We start from the raw sequence: 22,138 nt of genomic DNA on the forward strand, positions 1-22,138 counted from the left end.
TACTATAGTCTGGAGTATAGACTATAATATAGTCTGGACTATAGACTATACTATAGTTTGGACTATAGACTATATTATAGTCTGGACTATAGACCGAACTATAGTCTGGACTATAGACTGAACTATAGTCTGGACTATAGACTGAACTATAGTCTGGACTATAGACTGAACTATAGTCTGGACTATAGACTGAACTATAGTCTGGACTATAGACTGAACTATAGTCTGGACTATAGACTGAACTATAGTCTGGACCATAGACTATATTACAGTCTGAACTATGGGTAATACTGTAATCTGGACTATAGGCCAGATTACATTCTGGACTATGGACTATAGACTTATGTCCCGGACTAGAGATAATACTATATTATAGTCTGGTTTATAGACTATAATATAGTGTGGACTAGACTATAGTCTGGACAATATCCTATACTATAGTCTGGACTATAAAATTTACTATAGTCTGGACTACGGACTTGGCTAAAGTATTTTAAAGTAGGAAACAGATATTCGTAATTTCGTAAAGTTTTATTTAATAATTTTTCTTAACTTTTGAGCTTTTTGCTCAAATTATCATAATACTAAATTAAAAATTATTTATTTATCTTTTATTAAAACCAAAAAAATAATAATAAAAAGTTTACATTTAACCAAAAAAATTAAAATACATAAAAACAAAGTTGACGTCAATTCCAAACAAAATCAAACCAACACAAAATAATTGTCCCAAATACACATTTGGTCTAAATTTTACGATAATATTTTATGACATTTTCAAGGAAAAACAAATATTTTGTTTAATAAAAAAAACTTTGGCAAATTAAATTAAATTAATGATTTAATAGACAACAGCACAAACTATTTAAATAACAATTTATAAACACTACTTAAGAATTTTATGGGTTTTTTAACTAATTGTATACTTATAAAGTGATAAATATTAAGAGGAATAAGTAGACACATAGAACTCTTGATGGATTCTGGATGTTAGAATGATATTGCTATAAGAAGAAAGATACAGACCGAAAAAGATAGGAAGAATCAAATATATTTTACATAGTCCTTGACTATTTCACATCCTTTAAAAAATCCTACAAAAGAAAATTTGCAAGACTCTATAACTGAGGTTCCCTAAATTTGCTAACAAAATCTGAAAAATTATTTATTAAACTAGCGGATGAAATAGTTTGTATTTTATATTATAATATAAAATTAAAATGTCACATCTATTGTGTACCATGAAAGAGAAAATTTCAGAATTATTTCTATGCTGCAAATACTATATCTACGCTCTGTAGAGGAGGTCTTGAAAATGAGGAGTAAAGATATATGCAGATAGACGTCATGTAATATTTGTGTCAAGTTAATTGAAATTAATTATTAATTACAGTATTTTCTTTATTTTCATTAAATCTTTTTCGTTTGTTTTTGTTTTTACTACAATTTTTTTTTGTTAAAATGAAATATTAGTAAACAAATGGCTGATGATTAAAATAAATAAGAATTGAGCAAATTAAATGGCAAGAGAGAATTTTGAAATGTCACTACTAACTATAGACTAGACTATAGACTAGACTATAGATTGGACTATAGACTAGACTATAGACTAGACTATAGATTGGACTATAGACTAGACTATAGACTAGACTATAGACTAGACTATAGACTAGACTATAGACTAGACTATAGACTAGACTATAGACTAGACTATAGACTAGACTATAGACCAGACTATAGACTAGACTATAGACTAGACTATAGACTAGACTATAGACTAGAATATAGACTAGACTATAGACTAGACTATAGACCAGACTATAGACTAGACTATAGACTAGACTATAGACTAGACTATAGACTACACTATAGACTATACTATAGACTAGACTATAGACTAGACTATAGACTAGACTATAGACTAGACTATAGACTAGACTATAGACTAGACTATAGACTAGACTATAGACTAGACTATAGACTAGACTATAGACTAGACTATAGACTAGACTATAGACTAGACTATAGACTAGACTATAGACTAGACTATACTATACTAGACTAGACTATAGACTAGACTATAGACTAGACTATAGACTAGACTATAGACTAGACTATAGACTACACTGTAGACTAGACTATAGACTAGACTATAGACTAGACAATAGACTAGACTATAGACTAGACTATAGACTAGACTACAGACTAGACTATAGACTAGACTATAGATTAGACTATAGACTAGACTATAGACTAGACTGTAGACTAGACTGTAGGCTAGAATATAGACTAGACTATAGACTAGACTATAGACTAGACTATAGACTATACTATAGACCAGACTATAGACTAGACTATAGACTAGACTATACACTAGACTATAGGCTAGACTATAGACTAGACTGTAGACTAGACTATAGACTAGACTATAGACTAGACTATAGACTAGACTATAGACTAGACTATAGACTAAACTATAGACTAGACTATAGACTAGACTATAGACTAGACTACAATCTAGACTACAGACTAGACTATAGACTAGACTATAGACTAGACTACAGACTAGACTATAGACTAGACTATAGACTAGACTATAGACTAGACTATAGACTAGACTATAGACTAGACTATAGACTAGACTATAGACTAGACTATAGACTAGACTATAGACTAGACTATAGACTAGACTATAGACTAGACTATAGACTAGACTATAGACTGGACTATAGACTAGACTATAGACTAGACTATAGACTGGACTATAGACTAGACTATAGACTAGACTATAGACTAGACTATAGACTAGACTATAGACTAGACTATAGACTAGACTATAGACTAGACTATAGACTAGACTATAGACTAGACTATAGACTAGACTATAGACTAGACTATAGACTAGACTATAGACTAGACTATAGACTAGACTATAGACTAGACTATAGACTAGACTATAGACTAGACTATAGACTAGACTATAGTCTAGTCTATAGTCTAGACTATAGACTAGACTATAGACTAGACTATAGACTAGACTATAGACTAGACTATAGACTAGACTATAGACTAGACTATAGACTAGACTATAGACTAGACTATAGACTAGACTATAGACTAGACTATAGACTAGACTATAGACTAGACTATAGACTAGACTATAGACTGGACTATAGACTAGACTATAGACTAGACTATAGACTAGACTATAGACTAGACTATTGACTAGACTATAGACTAGACTGTAGACTAGACTATAGACTAGACTATAGACTAGACTATAGACTAGACTATTGACTAGACTATAGACTAGACTGTAGACTAGACTGTAGACTAGACTGTAGACTAGACTATAGACTAGACTATAGACTAGACTGTAGACTAGACTATAGACTAGACTATAGACTAGACTGTAGACTAGACTATAGACTAGACTGTAGACTAGACTATAGACTAGACTATAGACTAGACTGTAGACTAGACTATAGACTAGATTATAGACTAGACTATAGACTAGACTGTAGACTAGACTATAGACTAGACTATAGACTAGACTATAGACTAGACTATAGACTAGACTATAGACCAGACTATAGACTAGACTATAGACTAGACTATAGACTAGACTATAGACTAGACTATAGACTAGACTATAGACTAGACTATAGACTAGACTATAGATTAGACTATAGACTAGACTATAGACTAGACTATATACTAGACTATAGACTAGACTATAGACTAGACTATAGACTAGACTATAGACTAGACTGTAGACTAGACTGTAGACTAGACTATAGACTAGACTATAGACTAGACTGTAGACTAGATTATAGACTAGACTATAGACTAGACTATAGACTTGACTATAGACTAGACTATAGACTAGCATATAGTCTAGCCTATTGTCTAGTCTATGGTCTAGTCTGTATTGTGGTCAACAATCTAGTCTATAGTCTAGTCTATAGTCTACACTAGACTACACTAGACTAGACTATAGACTAGACTATAGACTAGACTATAGACTAGACTATAGACTAGACTATAGACTAGACTATAGACTAGACTATAGACTAGACTATAGACTAGACTATAGACTAGACTATAGACTAGACTATAGACTAGACTATAGACTAGATTATAGACCACAATACAGACTAGACCATAGACTAGACAATAGGCTAGACTATATGCTAGACTGATATGTTCTAGACTAGACGTAGCATCTGACAAATAATATATGAGACCCAAATCTTTTGCAAATACCGTTAAACGATTTACTATAAAAATGAATTTTTTGGCAAATAAAGCGTTCGTGTGCCTTTTGACTATAGGATTTTATTTGTTTGCTGATGGTGTCTTCAATTTAATGGTGTAAGAATAATGATGATGATGATGTTGTTATTTGTTTTTCTGCAAAAATCTTTTTTTTTTAGCCTGGCGGCTGGTCGAGAGATCATCAAGATATTCGTGGGTGGTGTTCTTGTTCTTTTCTTCTTTTTGTTGCAGATTTCATTTTTTGTTTCAATTATTTTTTTATCTCTTACATGAATGACCAATAAAATATTTCTACAATTTTCACCACAGATTTAATGTTGGCATTTTTTTTCGTGTTGGATACACAAGAGTGTTTGGATAAAAATGTCTTGTTTACTTATTATTTCTGATATGTTCTGATTTCGAATGAGTTTTGTATGTAAACATCTGAATTGTATATAATATACAAGTATTCAGATGTTTTGTATTTTGTTTAAAATTTTATTTTTGAAAAAAATTAAATTTTGCATTAAATCTAAACCACATTTAAGAAAAAAATTCTGAAATAAAAAACATCATTAAATAGTTATTTTGTTTTCGGTGAATATAATTTGTTTGAAGATTTTTTTTGTTTATTTTAGATTGTATTGTAGGAAAATCGGAAATTTGTGAAAAGATACAGGGTGTTTAGGTTTTTGTGAAAATGAAATTTTTAATGAAAAATAAGAATTTTAGAAAAAACATTGGACTTATTAGTACAAAATTAACATTCTGAAGACTAGACTATAGGTCTAGTCTATAGTCCAGACTATAGACTAGACTTTAGACTAGACTATAGACTAGACTATATACTAGACTATAGAATAGACTATAGACTAGACTATAGACTAGACTATAGACTAGACTATAGACTAGACTATAGACTAGACTATAGACTAGACTATAGACTAGACTATAGACTAGACTATAGACTAGACTATAGACTAGACTGTAGACGAGAATATAGACTAGACTATAGACTAGACTATAGACGAGAATATAGACTAGACTATAGACTAGACTATAGACTAGACTATAGACTAGACTATAGACTAGACTATAGACTAGACTATAGACTAGACTATAGACTAGACTATAGACTAGACTATAGACTAGACTTTAGACTAGACTATAGACTAGACTATAGACTAGACTATAGACTAGACTATAGACTAGACCTATAGACTAGACTATAGACTAGACTATAGACTAGACTATAGACTAGACTATAGACTAGACTATAGACTAGACTATAGACTAGACTATAGACTAGACTATAGACTAGACCTATAGACTAGACTAGACTAGACTATAGACTAGACTATAGACTAGACTATAGACTAGACTATAGACTAGACTATAGACTAGACTATAGACTAGACTATAGACTAGACTATAGACTAGACTATAGACTAGACTATAGACTAGACTATAGACTAGACTATAGACTAGACTATAGACTAGACTATAGACTAGACTATAGACTAGACTATAGACTAGACTATAGACTAGACTATAGACTAGACTATAGACTAGACTATAGACTAGACTAGACTAGACTATAGACTAGACTATAGACTAGACTATAGACTAACTATAGACTACGAGACTATAGACTAGACTATAGACTAGACTATAGACTAGACTATAGACTAGACTATAGACTAGACTATAGACTAGACTATAGACTAGACTATAGACTAGACTATAGACTAGACTATAGACTAGACTATAGACTAGACTATAGACTAGACTATAGACTAGACTATAGACTAGACTATAGACTAGACTATAGACTAGACTAGACTATAGACTAGACTATAGACTAGACTACAACTAGACTACAAACTAGACTACAAACTAGACTATAGACTAGACTATAGACTAGACTATAGACTAGACTATATACTAGACTATAGACTAGACTATAGACTAGACTATAGACTAGACTATAGACTAGACTATAGACTAGACTATAGACTAGACTATAGACTAGACTATAGACTAGACTATAGACTAGACTATAGACTAGACTATAGACTAGACTATAGACTAGACTATAGACTAGACTATAGACTAGACTATAGACTAGACTATAGACTAGACTATAGACTAGACTATAGACTAGACTATAGACTAGACTATAGACTAGACTATAGACTAGACTATAGACTAGACTATAGACTAGACTATAGACTAGACTATAGACTATAGACTAGACTATGACTATAGACTAGACTATAGACTAGATTATAGACTAGACTATAGACTAGATTATAGACTAGACTATAGACTAGACTATAGACTAGACTATAGACTAGACAATAGACTAGACTATAGACTAGACTATAGACTAGACTATAGACTAGATTATAGACTAGACTATAGACTAGACTATAGACTAGACTATAGACTAGACTATAGACTAGACTATAGACTAGACTATAGACTAGACTATAGACTAGACTATAGACTAGACTATAGACTAGACTATAGACTAGACTATAGACTAGACTATAGACTAGACTATAGACTAGACTATAGACTAGACTATAGACTAGACTATAGACTAGACTATAGACTAGACTATAGACTAGACTATAGACTAGACTATAGACTAGACTATAGACTAGACTATAGACTAGACTATAGACTAGACTATAGACTAGATTATAGACTAGACTATAGACTAGACTATAGACTATAGACTATATTATAGACTAGACTATAGACTAGACTATGGACTAGACTATAGACTAGACTATAGACTAGACTATAGACTAGACTATAGACTAGACTATAGACTAAACTATAGACTAGAAAATATACTAGACTAATGACTATACTATATAATCTAGTACAGGAATCCCATATTTTAATAGACTAGACTATAGACTACACTATAAACTAAACTATAGACTACACTACAAAGTAGAATATAATATTCCACGAGACTATAGATTATAAACTAGACTATAGACTAAACTATAGACTAGAAAATATACTAGACTAATCACTATACTATATAATGTAGTACAGGAATCCCATATTTTTAATATCCTACAAAGTCGTGGTACTATTTTAACATATTTCTACACCCTGTGCCTTCAAATGGGCAGTGTTCTCCTGACCCGCACCATAGCACTGCTGCTGCTCCACATGACTAAACATTATGCGAGTAATAACATTTGTTTTTTCCTTCACGCCACCGGATACATTCAAATCCCCATTAAAATACAAATTTTATTGTGTAAATAAATACACAAAACTACATACAAATGTACATATTTTTTCATAGATTTTTTTTTTGCAGCAAGAAATTAAAAATGAAAATCAGACAAATTATTCAAAATACAAGAAAAAAATTAAAAACAAAATTTTCAAAGAATAAATAAAAAATAATATACACTTACCATTTTCTATACTATCAATACATACAAATACTCACCACAGCCAACACATATACAGACACACTTGTAACTCATACATTCACATCCCTACTCCTACATCTAAACACTTGAATACAAATGTAAATAAATTTGTTTCAGATGCTGTTTATTTGAATATTTCACTTGATTTTTTCGTTTTCAAAACTCACCATTACTCACTGGTTTAAAATATTTTTTTTTGCAAATTATTTTCAGTATGAATACGGTCGTGTAACGGTTATAATCCCGCAAGCTTATCCCAAAGACGCCGGAGTTTATGTATTGACAGCTAAAAATTTAGCTGGTGAAGCTTATAGTTCGTGCAACGTAAACGTTAAAGGACGTCTGCCTAACGAGACATCCGATTCGGAAATGGCTTCCGATATGGATGTAGAACCCATCAAACCCTCTGTACAATTGGCCTTGAAAGATGTTTCGATATTCGAGGGCAAACCAGTGCGTTTGGACTGTGTTATTGTGGGCCAACCGGAGCCCGAGGTGATTTGGTATCATAACGATAGACCCGTGAAAGAATCGGCCGATGTACAGTTGCTGTTTCAGGGTGACAAGTGTTCGTTGATCATACAAGAAGTGTATCAAGAAGATGGTGGCAACTATAAGGTAGTGGCCATCAATTCGGCTGGTGAAGCCTCTAGTAGTTGTGAGCTGAAAGTGACCCCCTTGAATATAGCCGAACCGGCCACTAGGGCCCAATCGGAAAGACAATCGTTGGTCAAAGAATTGGAACCTAAATTTGAGAAATTCCTTAGTGATGTTTTGGTCGATGAAGGTGAAACTGTAGAAATGGAAGTAATGACTAGTGGTGATAAGCCCATGACAGCCAAATGGTTTTTAACCAATAAGGAATTAACCAACACCGATCGTTTCCTAATCGAATCCAATCCCAATGGTGGAGTCTTCAAATTAACCATCAAAAATGTTAACAACGATGACAAAGGAGTTTATACCGTGAAAGTGTGCAATAGTGCTGGTGAAGCTAAATGTTTCTCCCACTTGATTGTAAAGTCGGTGAATGCTCCCGAGAGCCAACGTACGCAACAAGTGGAGATTGTAGAACAAAAGACCTGTCCCGAGTTCAAGGAATTGTTCTCCGACAAAACTGCCAATTTGGAGGATTTGGTGAAATTCGAGTGTATTGTTAAAGGTAAACCCACTCCAAAGGTACATTGGTATTTCAATGATCAACCAGTGCATGGTCATAATTTCCTGGTTTCCACTAGTGGTGAACGGGAAGTTTTGACCATTCAAAAGGTAGGTCCCGATACCGTAGGCAAAGTAAGTTGTGTAGCTGAAAACGATGTGGGCAAGGCAACTTGTGTAGCATTTTTGGGTTTGGTCGGCTCTGGCCTAGAATGTATGCCGGCCCAGAGTAACATGCAAACCATGACTCAAGAACACAACACCGATTCGTCACGTGTCACCATTAAGAAGCAAACATACACAACCACTTCCACCTCACAAGTCAGTTCGTATGAGGGCAATATGCCTCAAACCGAAATTCACCATTCATCGGCTCATATCGATCAGTCATTGAAACAATTGGGTGCTCAACGTCCCGAAATTATGGAGTCACATCATTATCAGGAATTACACAAATCAAAAGATATGTCTTCACCGCATGTCCAACAGAAATCATTTGTACTTGTCCAATCGGCCGCGAATGGCTCCACTGCCTCAAACGCCATTGTACCCAGTTCGCCCACTCGTACACGTCGTGAAATTGCGCCTCGTTTTACTACCCCTCTAACTGGTAAGATTGTTGACCAGGGTGCTGATGTTAGTATGGAAGCCATTTATGACGGTTTTCCATCACCCGAAATTAAGGTCGAGAAAAATGGTGCCCAACTCTTTGACACTGATCGTTTAAAGATTGGCAATAAGTGTAATCGTGTTACCATCGATCTAAAAGAGGTTAATGTTGGCGATGCGGGTCGTTATGCTGTCACCGCCAGCAATACCATGGGTCAATCGACCAGTACAGCCGATTTAGTAGTCAAGAGTAAGTAGATTTTTTCTTTCATATGATTTATTTAAAAATTGCTTGTTTCGAATGTTAACAAAAGTGCAAATCAGACGCGTCGTGCAAGATGAACATTTGTTAAGTATGATATATGTATGTATGAGTGTAGCATTTTGCATTTTCAGTATGAGTTCATTGTCTAGAGATTTTGTTAAATCATTAATGTTTTGATCAGAATTTAATAGCTGATGTTCATAAGGGTGAAACTGTTTGCAAAACTGTGAACAAAATGAAAATACTGTGTATATTTAGTTCTGGTTTGTCCAATATTTGGGATAGAGTCGATAAATTAGCAAGGATATGTTTAGATCATATGAATGTGGATCATAAGGAGCTAAATTGGAATCAAAGTTATAGAAACGCTTAAGAATCGGTCGACAAACAAGAGATTTATAGAACATAAACTACACCATAATGCTAGACTATAGACTAGACTACTCACTAGACTATAGACTAGACTATAGACAAGACTATAGACTAGACTATAGACTAGACTATAGACTAGACTATAGACAAGACTATAGACTAGACTATAGACTAGACTATAGACTAGACTATAGACTAGACTATAGACTAGACTATAGACTAGACTATAGACTAGACTATAGACTAGACTATAGACTAGACTATAGACTAGACTATAGACTAGACTATAGACTAGACTATAGACCAGACTATAGACAAGACTATAGACAAGACTATAGACAAGACTATAGACCAGACTATAGACAAGAGCTAGACTATAGACTAGACTATAGACTAGACTATAGACTAGACTATAGACTAGACTATAGACTAGACTATAGACTAGACTATAGACTAGACTATAGACTAGACTATAGACTAGACTATAGACTAGACTATAGACTAGACTATAAGACTAGACTATAGACTAGACTATAGACTAGACTATAGACTAGACTATAGACTAGACTATAGACTAGACTATAGACTAGACTATAGACTAGACTATAGACTAGACTATAGACTAGACTATAGACTAGACTATAGACTAGACTATAGACTAGACTATAGACTAGACTATAGACTAGACTATAGACTAGACTATAGACTAGACTATAGACTAGACTATAGACTAGACCTATAGACTAGACTATAGACTAGACTATAGACTAGACTATAGACTAGACTATAGACTAGACTATAGACTAGACTATAGACTAGACTATAGACTAGACTAGACTATAGACTAGACGAGAGACTAGACTATAGACTAGACTATAGACTAGACTATAGACTAGACTATAGACTAGACTATAGACCTAGACTATAGACTAGACTATAGACTAGACTATAGACTAGACTATAGACTAGACTATAGACTAGACTATAGACTAGACTATAGACAGACTATAGACTAGACTAAGACTAGACTATAGACGACTATAGACTAGACTATAGACTAGACTATAGACTAGACTATAGACTAGACTATAGACTAGACTATAGACTAGACTATAGACTAGACTATAGACTAGACATAGATAGACTATAGACTTAGACTATAGACTAGACTATAGACTAGGACTATAGACTAGACTATAGACTAGACTATAGACTAGACTATAGACTAGACTATAGACTAGACTATAGACTAGACTATAGACTAGACTATAGACTAGACTATAGACTAGACTATAGACTAGACTATAGACTAGACTATAGACTAGACTAGAGACTAACTATAGACTAGACTATAGACTAGACTATAGACTAGACTATAGACTAGACTATAGACTAGACTATAGACAGAAACTAGACTATAGACTAGACTATAGACTAGACTATAGACTAGACTATAGACTAGACTATAGACTAGACTATAGACTAGACTATAGACTAGACTATAGACTAGACTATAGACTAGACTATAGACTAGACTATAGACTAGACTATAGACTAGACTATAGACTAGACTATAGACTAGACTATAGACTAGACTATAGACTAGACTATAGACTAGACTATAGACTAGACTATAGACTAGACTATAGACTAGACTATAGACTAGACTATAGACTAGACTATAGACTAGACTATAGACTAGACTAGACTATAGACTAGACTATAGACTAGACTATACCATAGATTAGACTATAGACTAGACTATAGACTGTAACGATTCTGTCATAAGGTGGTTTGTTTATGAGAACGATGCTACCTAATATTACGGCCGTGCTCGTCGGTGTGGGGGTGAGGTGTGTTCTCATATCAATAAAAAATACTATAAATGAATCAATTACATAGACTTTACTTTAGGTAGCTACTTAAATAAATGATCCACAAAGACAAGAGATGAAGAAGATGCGGTAAAGGTATTAGTGTAGCTGTTGATGATATTTGCTACACTCTTCCAAAGCCCTCCCTCCATGCTGACAAATATTAGAGTTGATTGTCAGCCCAATAAAAATAAAAAAAAATTAACTAAATCAACCTAACCCATACCCTTGATTTAACTTTTCATGATAATAAAAAAAATTTATGATTTCATATTGAATATTATAATTATATATTGTAATATTTATTAAAATTAAATTATGATAATAATTAAGTAAAGTTGAAGTTAAATGAATTAGTTTACTTAAATTTTATTATCATAATTTAATTTTAATAAATATTACAATATATAATTATAATATAGTCTAGGCTATAGATTAGACTATAGACTAGACTATAGATTAGACTATAGACTAGACTATAGATTAGACTATAGACTAGATTATAGATTAGACTATAGACTAGACTATAGATTAGACTAGACTATAGACTAGACTATAGACCAGACTATAGATCAGACTATAGACTAGACTAGACTTTAGACTAGACTATAGACCAGACTATAGGCTACACCATAGACTATAGAGTGCAGTTTGTCTCTTTACATTATTCTAAAATATGTGAGACACGTGGCCACTTTAAATGTTGTTCTTCTCTGATCTCTATAAATCTAAACAAATTTCAAAGTAGTTTTACAAAAAAAGCGTATAATCAAATTTTGATCGCATATATCATAGAAATGCATAAAATTAAATGTCAAAAAATATTTACAATTGTGTAGTACAATGATCGCATGCAATGGTATTACAAAATAATGTAACATTTGTAAGAAAGAAAAAAAAATTAAATGAAAATTTTTGGCAAACATTTTCATAAATATAAACAAAAATTAAAATTCGAAAACTTTTAAAATGTTTAAAATGCTATTCTAGTTTATGTGTTATTTATTTAATTTTTTTTTTTATAAAACTTGTCGATATATTCTTTATACAAAATGAAAATGACAATGATGATGATCGTGATTATCGTACTGTATTTTTTTTTAATGATGATGATGATGTTTTTGAAGGCATGTGTCCCTGACCAAGTGAATTCAAAGTTGATTTTTTTAAGAAAAAAAAGAAAAACAAATTTAATTTTAAAAATACTTTTTAAACAAAAAATCAATAAATGGAATATTAAGATGAAAATTAATTGACATTTAAACAAGAAAAAGCAATTGAAAGGAAATTTTAGAATTATGTAGAGAGGGATCTAAGGGGTTTGCGTTTTTGAAAAATATTTTTAGAAAAAATAAGAAATTATTTTAAGATTAACTTCTTATTATGATGTCATGTTAATTTCATTAACAAATATTTTCTTATGGGTTCAAAAGTTTCCATATTCCTCCCCTTTTGCAAACGATCCTGTTGAAATAATGTGTTACTGGAGCATGATGCTTTAGGTGGGCGTAGTTTTATTTAAAATTTAATTGAATATAATATTTTTTTATTCAGTTCAAATGTTTATTTTGGCAATTACAATACAAAAATATTTAATTGTTTATGTGTGTGCGTAATTTTCTTTTTTATATTAAAATGTATAGGTGTTGTTTGATATGTGTTTTTTTTTCTTAATTTACTGGAAATTCAAATTAAAATAATTTTTGCTAATTATTTTTAGAAATTGTTATTAAAAATCTTATATGATTTATTTATTTATTTTTGCTAGAAAGAGAAAGTGTAATAAATAATTGTCTGTTAATTATACTTTTTGCACGTAATTTATAGACTCAAATAAACATGATCAATATTCATATATACATATGTATATATAGTATAAGTATAAACTGCTACATAGAGTGTATCCTAAATTATCTTCAAATACAGATGTTACCCAGATGTGTAATAAATATTTCACTTTAGACGGATTTGTGAAAATAAATTTTCTATTTGAATTCTTTTGAATGACAGTTTGTTTATGTTTTGCATATATTGCATTTAAGGTTTATTTCGACAGATTTGCGACCCGCTTTTTTTAAGCAATTGAACTGGATATTTCCTAGTGTCAAGTTTTTGACATTAATGTATACATCGATATGAATGATTGTTACTTGAAAGCAAACACATTTTTTTGGTAGTTGGGAATTGAAAGTGACTTCCTTGAATGTAGTCGAAGAGGTCTTTTAGGGTCCGACTGGGGTCGATTAAGTATTAATAAGTGTAGACAACCCCATGGCAGTAAAAAAATTACACAGATTAAATACAGGCTCAGGCTTTCTCAGGTTTGCAAGATATCGGGTCATAAAGATTAAAAAACCCGTTTTTATATACATATATACTTGACTACAGAAAAGACTATAGACTATGGACTAGACTATAGACTAAACAATAGACTAGACGATAGACTATAATATAGACTAGACTAGGACCAGACTATAGACTAGACTATAGACTAGACTATAGACTAGACTATAGACTAGACTATAGACTAGACTATTGACTAGACTATAGACTAGACTATAGACTAGACTATAGACTAGACTATAGACTAGACTATAGACTAGACTATAGACTAGACTATAGACTAGACTATAGACTAGACTATAGACTAGACTATAGACTAGACTATAGACTAGACTAGACTAGACTATAGACTAGACTATAGACTAGACTATAGACTAGACTATAGACTAGACTATAGACTAGACTATAGACTAGACTATAGACTAGACTATAGACTAGACTTATAGACTATAGACTAGACTAGGACTAGACTATAGACTAGACCATAGACAGGACTATAGACTAGACTATAGACTAGACTATAGACTAGACTATAGACTAGACTATAGACTAGACTATAGACTAGACTATAGACTAGACTATAGACTAGACTATAGACTAGACTATAGACTAGACTATAGACTAGACTATAGACTAGACTATAGACTAGACTATAGACTAGACTATAGACTAGACTATAGACTAGACTATAGACTAGACTATAGACTAGGACTATAGAAGACTAGACTATAGACTAGACTATAGACTAGACTATAGACTAGACTATAGACTAGACTATAGACTAGACTATAGACTAGACTATAGACTAGACTATAGACTAGACTAGACTAGACTATAGACTACTATAGACTAGACTATAGACTAGACTATAGACTAGACTATAGACTAGACTATAGACTAGACTATAGACTAGACTATAGACTAGACTATAGACTAGACTATAGACTAGACTATAGACTAGACTATAGACTAGACTATAGACTAGACTATAGACTAGACTATAGACTAGACTATAGACTAGACTATAGACTAGACTATAGACTAGACTATAGACTAGACTATAGACTAGACTAGAGACTAGACTATAGACTAGACTATAGACTAGACTATAGACTAGACTATAGACTAGACTATAGACTAGACTATAGACTAGACTATAGACTAGACTAGACTAGACTAGACTAGAGACTAGACTATAGACTAGACTATAGACTAGACTATAGACTAGACTATAGACTAGACGATAGACTAGACTATAGACTAGACTATAGACTAGACTATAGACTAGACTATAGACTAGACTATAGACTAGATTATAGGCTAGACTATAGACTAGACTATAGGCTAGACTATAGACTAGACTATAGACTAGACTATAGACTAGACTATAGGCTAGACTATAGACTAGACTAAAGATTAGACTATAGACTAGATTATAGACTAGACTATAGACTAGACTATAGACTAGACTATAGACTAGACTAAAGACTAGACTAAAGATTATAGACTAGACTATAGACTAGATTATAGACTAGACTATAGACTAGACTAAAGGCTAGACTATAGACAGGACTATCTACTAGATTCTCACAAAAAAAATTTTTTTTTGTGAAATTTACCGAAAAATTTTATTGAACAATTTTATTATTAATTTTAGTTCCATAACTCGCCTTACGAAACTAAACGCTTTCGCTTTTAAACAATTATTATTTAAAACTAGAGAGCTATTTTCCAACCCTTGCGCCTAATTGAAACGAAAAAATTATAAATCCCCAAACTAACCGTCAATATTTTGCCATTACAGAAACCATCTTCCCGCCCGTCTTCGGCAGACGTCTGCAAGCTCAAGTAGTTAAAAAGGGTGAAAAAATAATAATGGAAGTAGAGGTGACGGGTTTGCCCGAACCCACAGTGGTTTGGATGAAAGATGAAAAACCTTTGAATGAATCGGGTCTGTCACAACATAGACTACTAACACAAGGCAATACGCATAAATTGATCATCGAAAAGGGTAAGTAGGCAGGAACTTTTGAATTGAAAGATTTCTTAAATTTATTTTATTTATGATTAGGACAAGTTAGCGATTCGGGCAAATACATGGTTAAGGCCACCAATGCGGGCGGCGAAGCCAAAAGTATTGCCGATTGCGCTGTCTTGGAGCCCACACCGGAACGTATGCAAGAAGTGGTGAAGACCATTGTCTATGAGACGCCCAGTGAATTTAAATCTGAAGTAAGTTTGCATGTGAATATTAGAAAATGAGATATCATTACAAGACAGATTGATTGGTTTTAAAGACATTTTTAAATTTATTATATTTTTTTATTTATTTATTTAATTATTTATTTATTACCCTTTTTTATCCCCTTTTTTTATGAAATATCCCAATTTTTATTTGATAAATGCATTTGTATTTATTTTTATGAATTTATTTTATTTTTATATTTATGATATTTTATTTATATTTTATTTAATTTTTTTAATAATTATTTTAAAATTGTAATGATTTTTTATATATTTTACTTGAATACATTTTTTTAAATTAAACTTTATTTTGTACAACTTTTTCTTTATTTTCATAAATTCTTTTTGAAAAAAAAACCACGCGCCTTCTTGTTCAATTATGACAAAAAAACTCTACAATTTTTGAACTTTAAACAAAATGCAAAATTAAACGCTTAAATTATTTATTTGAAAAAAAAAAAAATATATATATATTTAAATAATTTGGGGAATTGCCTTAATAAATATTTAATGGAATTATTTAATGCCTCATCTTTGTTTTTTCAATGCTTCCATCTTTGTTTGAAAACAATTCAAATTTCATTCCTACATTCCAAAAAAATATATATATAAAATGTGATTGTATTGTGATTGTCCTTGTACTACCAATACTACAACTGTCATCTCCAAAATAACCAACAAAAATATTACAATTACAACAACTTACTACTACTCCAACAACACTTTATAGACGCTTGCCAAAGAACCACAGTCGTTCGAAACCCAACAATCTGAAATAACCACCTCCAACGATTTGCATGGCTTATCTGAGTCAAAGATCATAACTGAGCATCGTTGCACTACCGAGGCAACCATGCGTCTAGAACACAAATCCGCCTACTTAGATTTGCCCGAATTACAACAACGTACTAGCAACAACAACACCACTTCAACAGTTCCCACACAAAACGAGATTAAAACTATACCAACAACAACAACAGCAACTAGCACCAACCAATACACTACTACCAACATCCCCATTAACCAGGATGTAACTGATTTCAGTCATCAGTTGGAACAATTAAAATCACTTTCATCCAATTTTGAAAATATGCAGACCAAGATTGGTTATACACAAACCCCACCACCAGTACCACCTAAACCTTATCCACCAGTAACTGCCACTATAGTACCGCCCGTTAATGAAAGCTACAACACCAGCTTCATGAACTCAACCTCAACCAGCAGCGAAAAGAAATCCTCTTCCTTTGAGTATTTCAAAAAAATCGATGAGGTTATTAAGGAAACACCCAAAGAGGAACAAAAGTTTGACCACAAACCCTTAAAGGTGGAAACAAAGAAACCTTCCTTCAATTTGGCAGAAGATTTGAAAAATTTGAATCTGATACCGGGTTCGCCACCCGAAATTTGTTTCATAGCCGATGGCTCTAAACCCAACAAACCCTCTTTAAATGATAAAATACAAAAACTAGAAGAAAGACAATTGAGCGGTAAAGAGCCTCCTCATGGTGGTATCTCTATATTTCCACCTCAGACACCCACTAAGGCTGCCAACACAGCTCCTACATTTGCTCCCAATATGCCTTTGGCTTCGGAGACCTATAGTCATGATACTACTCTAACGAAATCGGTAAAGGTGGAATATGGCCAACCGATCATGAGACCTGCTGCCACTTTACCCACACCAGCCCAACAATTTACACGTTCGCCTTCTCCAAAACCCTCTGCAGAGGGTTTGGCTATGTCTAAACTCTGGACTCCCAATCATGTAAGTGGTTATGAAAGTTGCACCAGTGAGTTAGAACAATATAATGATACGAAATCCCAAAGCATGAAATTAAAGAGATAAAAATACAAAAATTACCCACACCCACCGCAAGAGCTAAGTGCTCCCTTCCTAGTCAAGCAGGTAACACAATCGATACCCATACCCCAAGCACCCAGAAGTAAAACACCCATTGATGGTGTCGAACTAAAACCAGGAACTCCACCAGAAATTTGTTTTGCTGGACAACCAGAACAAAGGCGTCAATCTCTAGTCGAAACTATGGAAAGAACCCTAGAACAAAATCTCATACAAGGAGGACCCTCTAGGGTTTTACCACATTCAGTGCCCACCATAACACCTCAAAGCACGAAAGCCCACTACAAACCTCCACCACCCGTGGTACCTCCTAAACTGCAAACACCTCGTGGTGAATACTATGAAAGTGATTATGAAAGCGATCGTTGGAAGTATAGTGGCAGTGAATCGGATGAAAATACATTGCGTCCCGCTTTGAAACCCCATCAGGGTGCTTTCAAAACCAATGGTTATGCTGCCGATACTGAAGAAATATCCAGTTTTTTCTAAAATGGAATCTTCCATGATGGAAAAGAAATCCTATTATGAAAGTTCCTCCACTTCAAATGCTACGGGTCCTGGTCTCGAGCAGCAACCCCCAGCCCAACTTTACTTTAGCTCCTCGAATGCCAGCCATCATATGGTCCCGATAAACAGGAATCATTTGCTTCGCAAGAAAATAAATATCATCATGAGGATAAGGTTCGCTTAAAAAGAATAACTAAAAAAATTTTGAATAAAAAAATCAATTCAAAATTCCTTGTCCTTTTAAATGTCTGCAATTAATTCTGTAAAGTAGCACTAAAAACCTTATTATCGTATCGTAGTGTCGTATTTGTGTTCGAAAAAATTTTTTTGGAAGTCGTTAGCAAATCAAGCTTTTTGTTTATTTATCTTTAACTTGTATCTAATTGTATAGTTTGTTCACTTTTGAAATGTTTTATAAAAAAAAAAGCTCGTAATTGTTAAATTTTTCGAATCAAACATTTGTCAGTTACGAGTGTTTAGTTAACCATCGCTATGTTGATGTTGTTGTTAAAAAGCTGTGTTGAAATTTTCATTTGAAATTTAATTCTGCCACGTTCCTGTAAATTAGCACTAATCCTTTCATTTATTCATTTCATAGAGCATTTTTTTATAATCTTTCAATTTGCCCACTTACTCATTTATTTCTAAAGTATGCATTTTAGTTAATAATATGTAAAATTGTTCAAATTAGTTTTAAGTTTTTGTTGTTCTGTTTTATATGTTAAAGTTTAAATTAAGGTTCTAGAGTTGCAAGCTATAAAGACCTTACATTATCGATTACACGATTATCAGGCTCCGATCGAATAATTCAAAAAGACACCTTTATTATTTAGATTATTTAGAATAGAACTGAACTAGTACTGAACTAGTACTGAACTAGAACTAAACTAGAACTGAACTAGAACTGAACTAGAACTGAACTAGAACTGAACTAGAACTGAACTAGAACTGAACTAGAACTGAACTAGAACTGAACTAGAACTGAACTAGAACTGAACTAGAACTGAACTAGAACTGAACTAGAACTGAACTAGAACTGAACTAGAACTCAACTAGAACTGAACTAGAACTGAACTAGAACTGAACTAGAACTGAACTAGAACTGAACTAGAACTGAATTAGAACTGAATTAGAACTGAACTAGAACTGAACTAGAACTGAACTAGAACTGAACTAGAACTGAACTAGAACTGAACTAGAACTGAACTAGAACTGAACTAGAACTGAACTAGAACTGAACTAGAACTGAACTAGAACTGAACTAGAACTGAGCTAGAACTGAACTAGAACTGAACTAGAACTGAACTAGAACTGAACTAGAACTGCACTAGAACTGAACTAGAACTGAACTAGAACTGAACTAGAACTAGAACTGAACTAGAACTGAACTAGAACTGAACTAGAGCTGAACTAGAACTGAACTAGAACTGAACTAGAACTGAACTAGAACTGAACTAGAACTGAACTAGAACTGAACTAGAACTGAACTAGAACTGAACTAGAACTGAACTAGAACTGAATTAGAACTGAATTAGAACTGAACTAGAACTGAACTAGAACTGAACTAGAACTGAACTAGAACTGAACTAGAACTGAACTAGAACTGAACTAGAACTGAACTAGAACTGAACTAGAACTGAACTAGAACTGAACTAGAACTGAACTAGAACTGAACTAGAACTGAACTAGAACTGAGCTAGAACTGAACTAGAACTGAACTAGAACTGAACTAGAACTGAACTAGAACTGAACTAGAACTGAACTAGAACTGAACTAGAACTGATCTAGAACTGATCTAGAACTGAACTAGAACTGAACTAGAACTGAACTAGAACTGAACTAGAACTGAACTAGAACTGAACTAGAACTGAACTAGAACTAAACTAGAATTGAACTAGAACTGAACTAGAACTGAACTGAACTAGAACTCAACTAGAACTGAACTAGAACTGAACTAGAACTGAAGTAGAACTGAACTAGAACTGAACTAGAACTGAACTAGAACTGAACTAGAAGAAGAACTGAACTAGAACTGAACAAGAACTCAACTAGAGCTGCACTAGAAGTGAACTAGAAGTGAAAATAGAAGCTTAGTAGTTGTTAAAAATCCCATAAATCTTTTTATTAAATACAATTTTGAATTTATTTCTTTGCCCCTAAATCATTAATAGTAGTATCCGATAATATCCTATGTAGCAATAAGTAGAGAGTTAGTTCTTTAAAATCTAAATTTTGCAAAAGAATTTTTCAGCTCATAGCTCATAGAAAAAACGCTTAATTTTGAACTCTAAAACTTTGTACCAGGCATGTATGTTTAAGTTCTATTAAAAAATACTTATGTTAAATTTAATCCTAAATGTTAAACACTTGTTCTTAAGCCACTAATTTTATAACAAAAGCCATTGTTCGTATGTTCTTTGAAAAAAGATATCCATTAAAATTTCTTCCACTAATTAAAATTTATTGCTTTCCTTCCCTTAGGATTATAAGGTTACATCGATGACCAAAAATATTGCCTACAATATGTCGTCGTCATCCACGACTGGACCCAAATTCCAGTCGACACCTATTAAAGCACCAGTAGCACCTAGTCCTATACCAGTGCAACGTAAGACACCAGCAGAATTCAGTGACTATAGCAGTGAAATTGATGAACGCTTCCGTTCTGTGTCACGCAATTGTGAGTCAGAGAGTGAAATTAAGGGCTATCGTGTAGTATTTCCACCTACACCAGTACCCAAGACGAATGGTCACAAATCGCCTGTAGTGGTGGTAACACCCTCACCCATGGAATTTGAGTCCGTGGCACCAAAACCCAAGTTTGAACCCATTAGACAAGAGCAAACAAGGCATGAGGTTAAAACCGAAACTAGTAAGCAATTTTATAGCTCTAAACAGCAACAACAACAGCAGCAAACCCAGCAAGTTTTCAAGCCTAAACCAGTAGCTGCTAAGTTCTTGGCTGCCGCCCAACAGCAACAAACACCTCCACCACCACAGCCTCAATTTAGGCCACAGCCCCAATATCAGCAACCTGCACCTAGTGCCCAACCTACCATGTATTACAATGCCATAGCTGGAACTCCTTTGCATATGGCCAAAATGGCTACTGAAACCAAGAATGTTATGCAAATGAAAGAGTCCTCCGAGACCTGTCAACGTGTGGTGAATATGC

At 33.1% G+C, this 22,138-nt stretch overlaps 1 protein-coding gene across 1 annotated transcript; it reads left to right on the top strand.

Annotated features, from left to right (window-relative positions):
- Positions 1–7,940: 7,940 nt before the first annotated feature.
- On the top strand, positions 7,941–18,945 carry LOC119615343 (muscle M-line assembly protein unc-89-like; the record flags this gene model as incomplete). Its single annotated transcript, XM_037971405.1, has 5 exons — positions 7,941–9,744; positions 16,153–16,359; positions 16,420–16,580; positions 17,323–18,385; positions 18,473–18,945. Coding segments are annotated over 5 exons (3,708 nt in total), but the record flags the coding sequence as incomplete, so codon positions are not given.
- Between the last annotated feature and the right edge of the window lie 3,193 nt (positions 18,946–22,138).

This window comes from Lucilia sericata, unplaced genomic scaffold (assembly GCF_015586225.1).
Source record: "Lucilia sericata isolate MDLA Ls3-8-SP2 unplaced genomic scaffold, ASM1558622v1 Contig005003F_arrow, whole genome shotgun sequence".
Lineage (NCBI taxonomy): Eukaryota > Metazoa > Arthropoda > Insecta > Diptera > Calliphoridae > Lucilia > Lucilia sericata.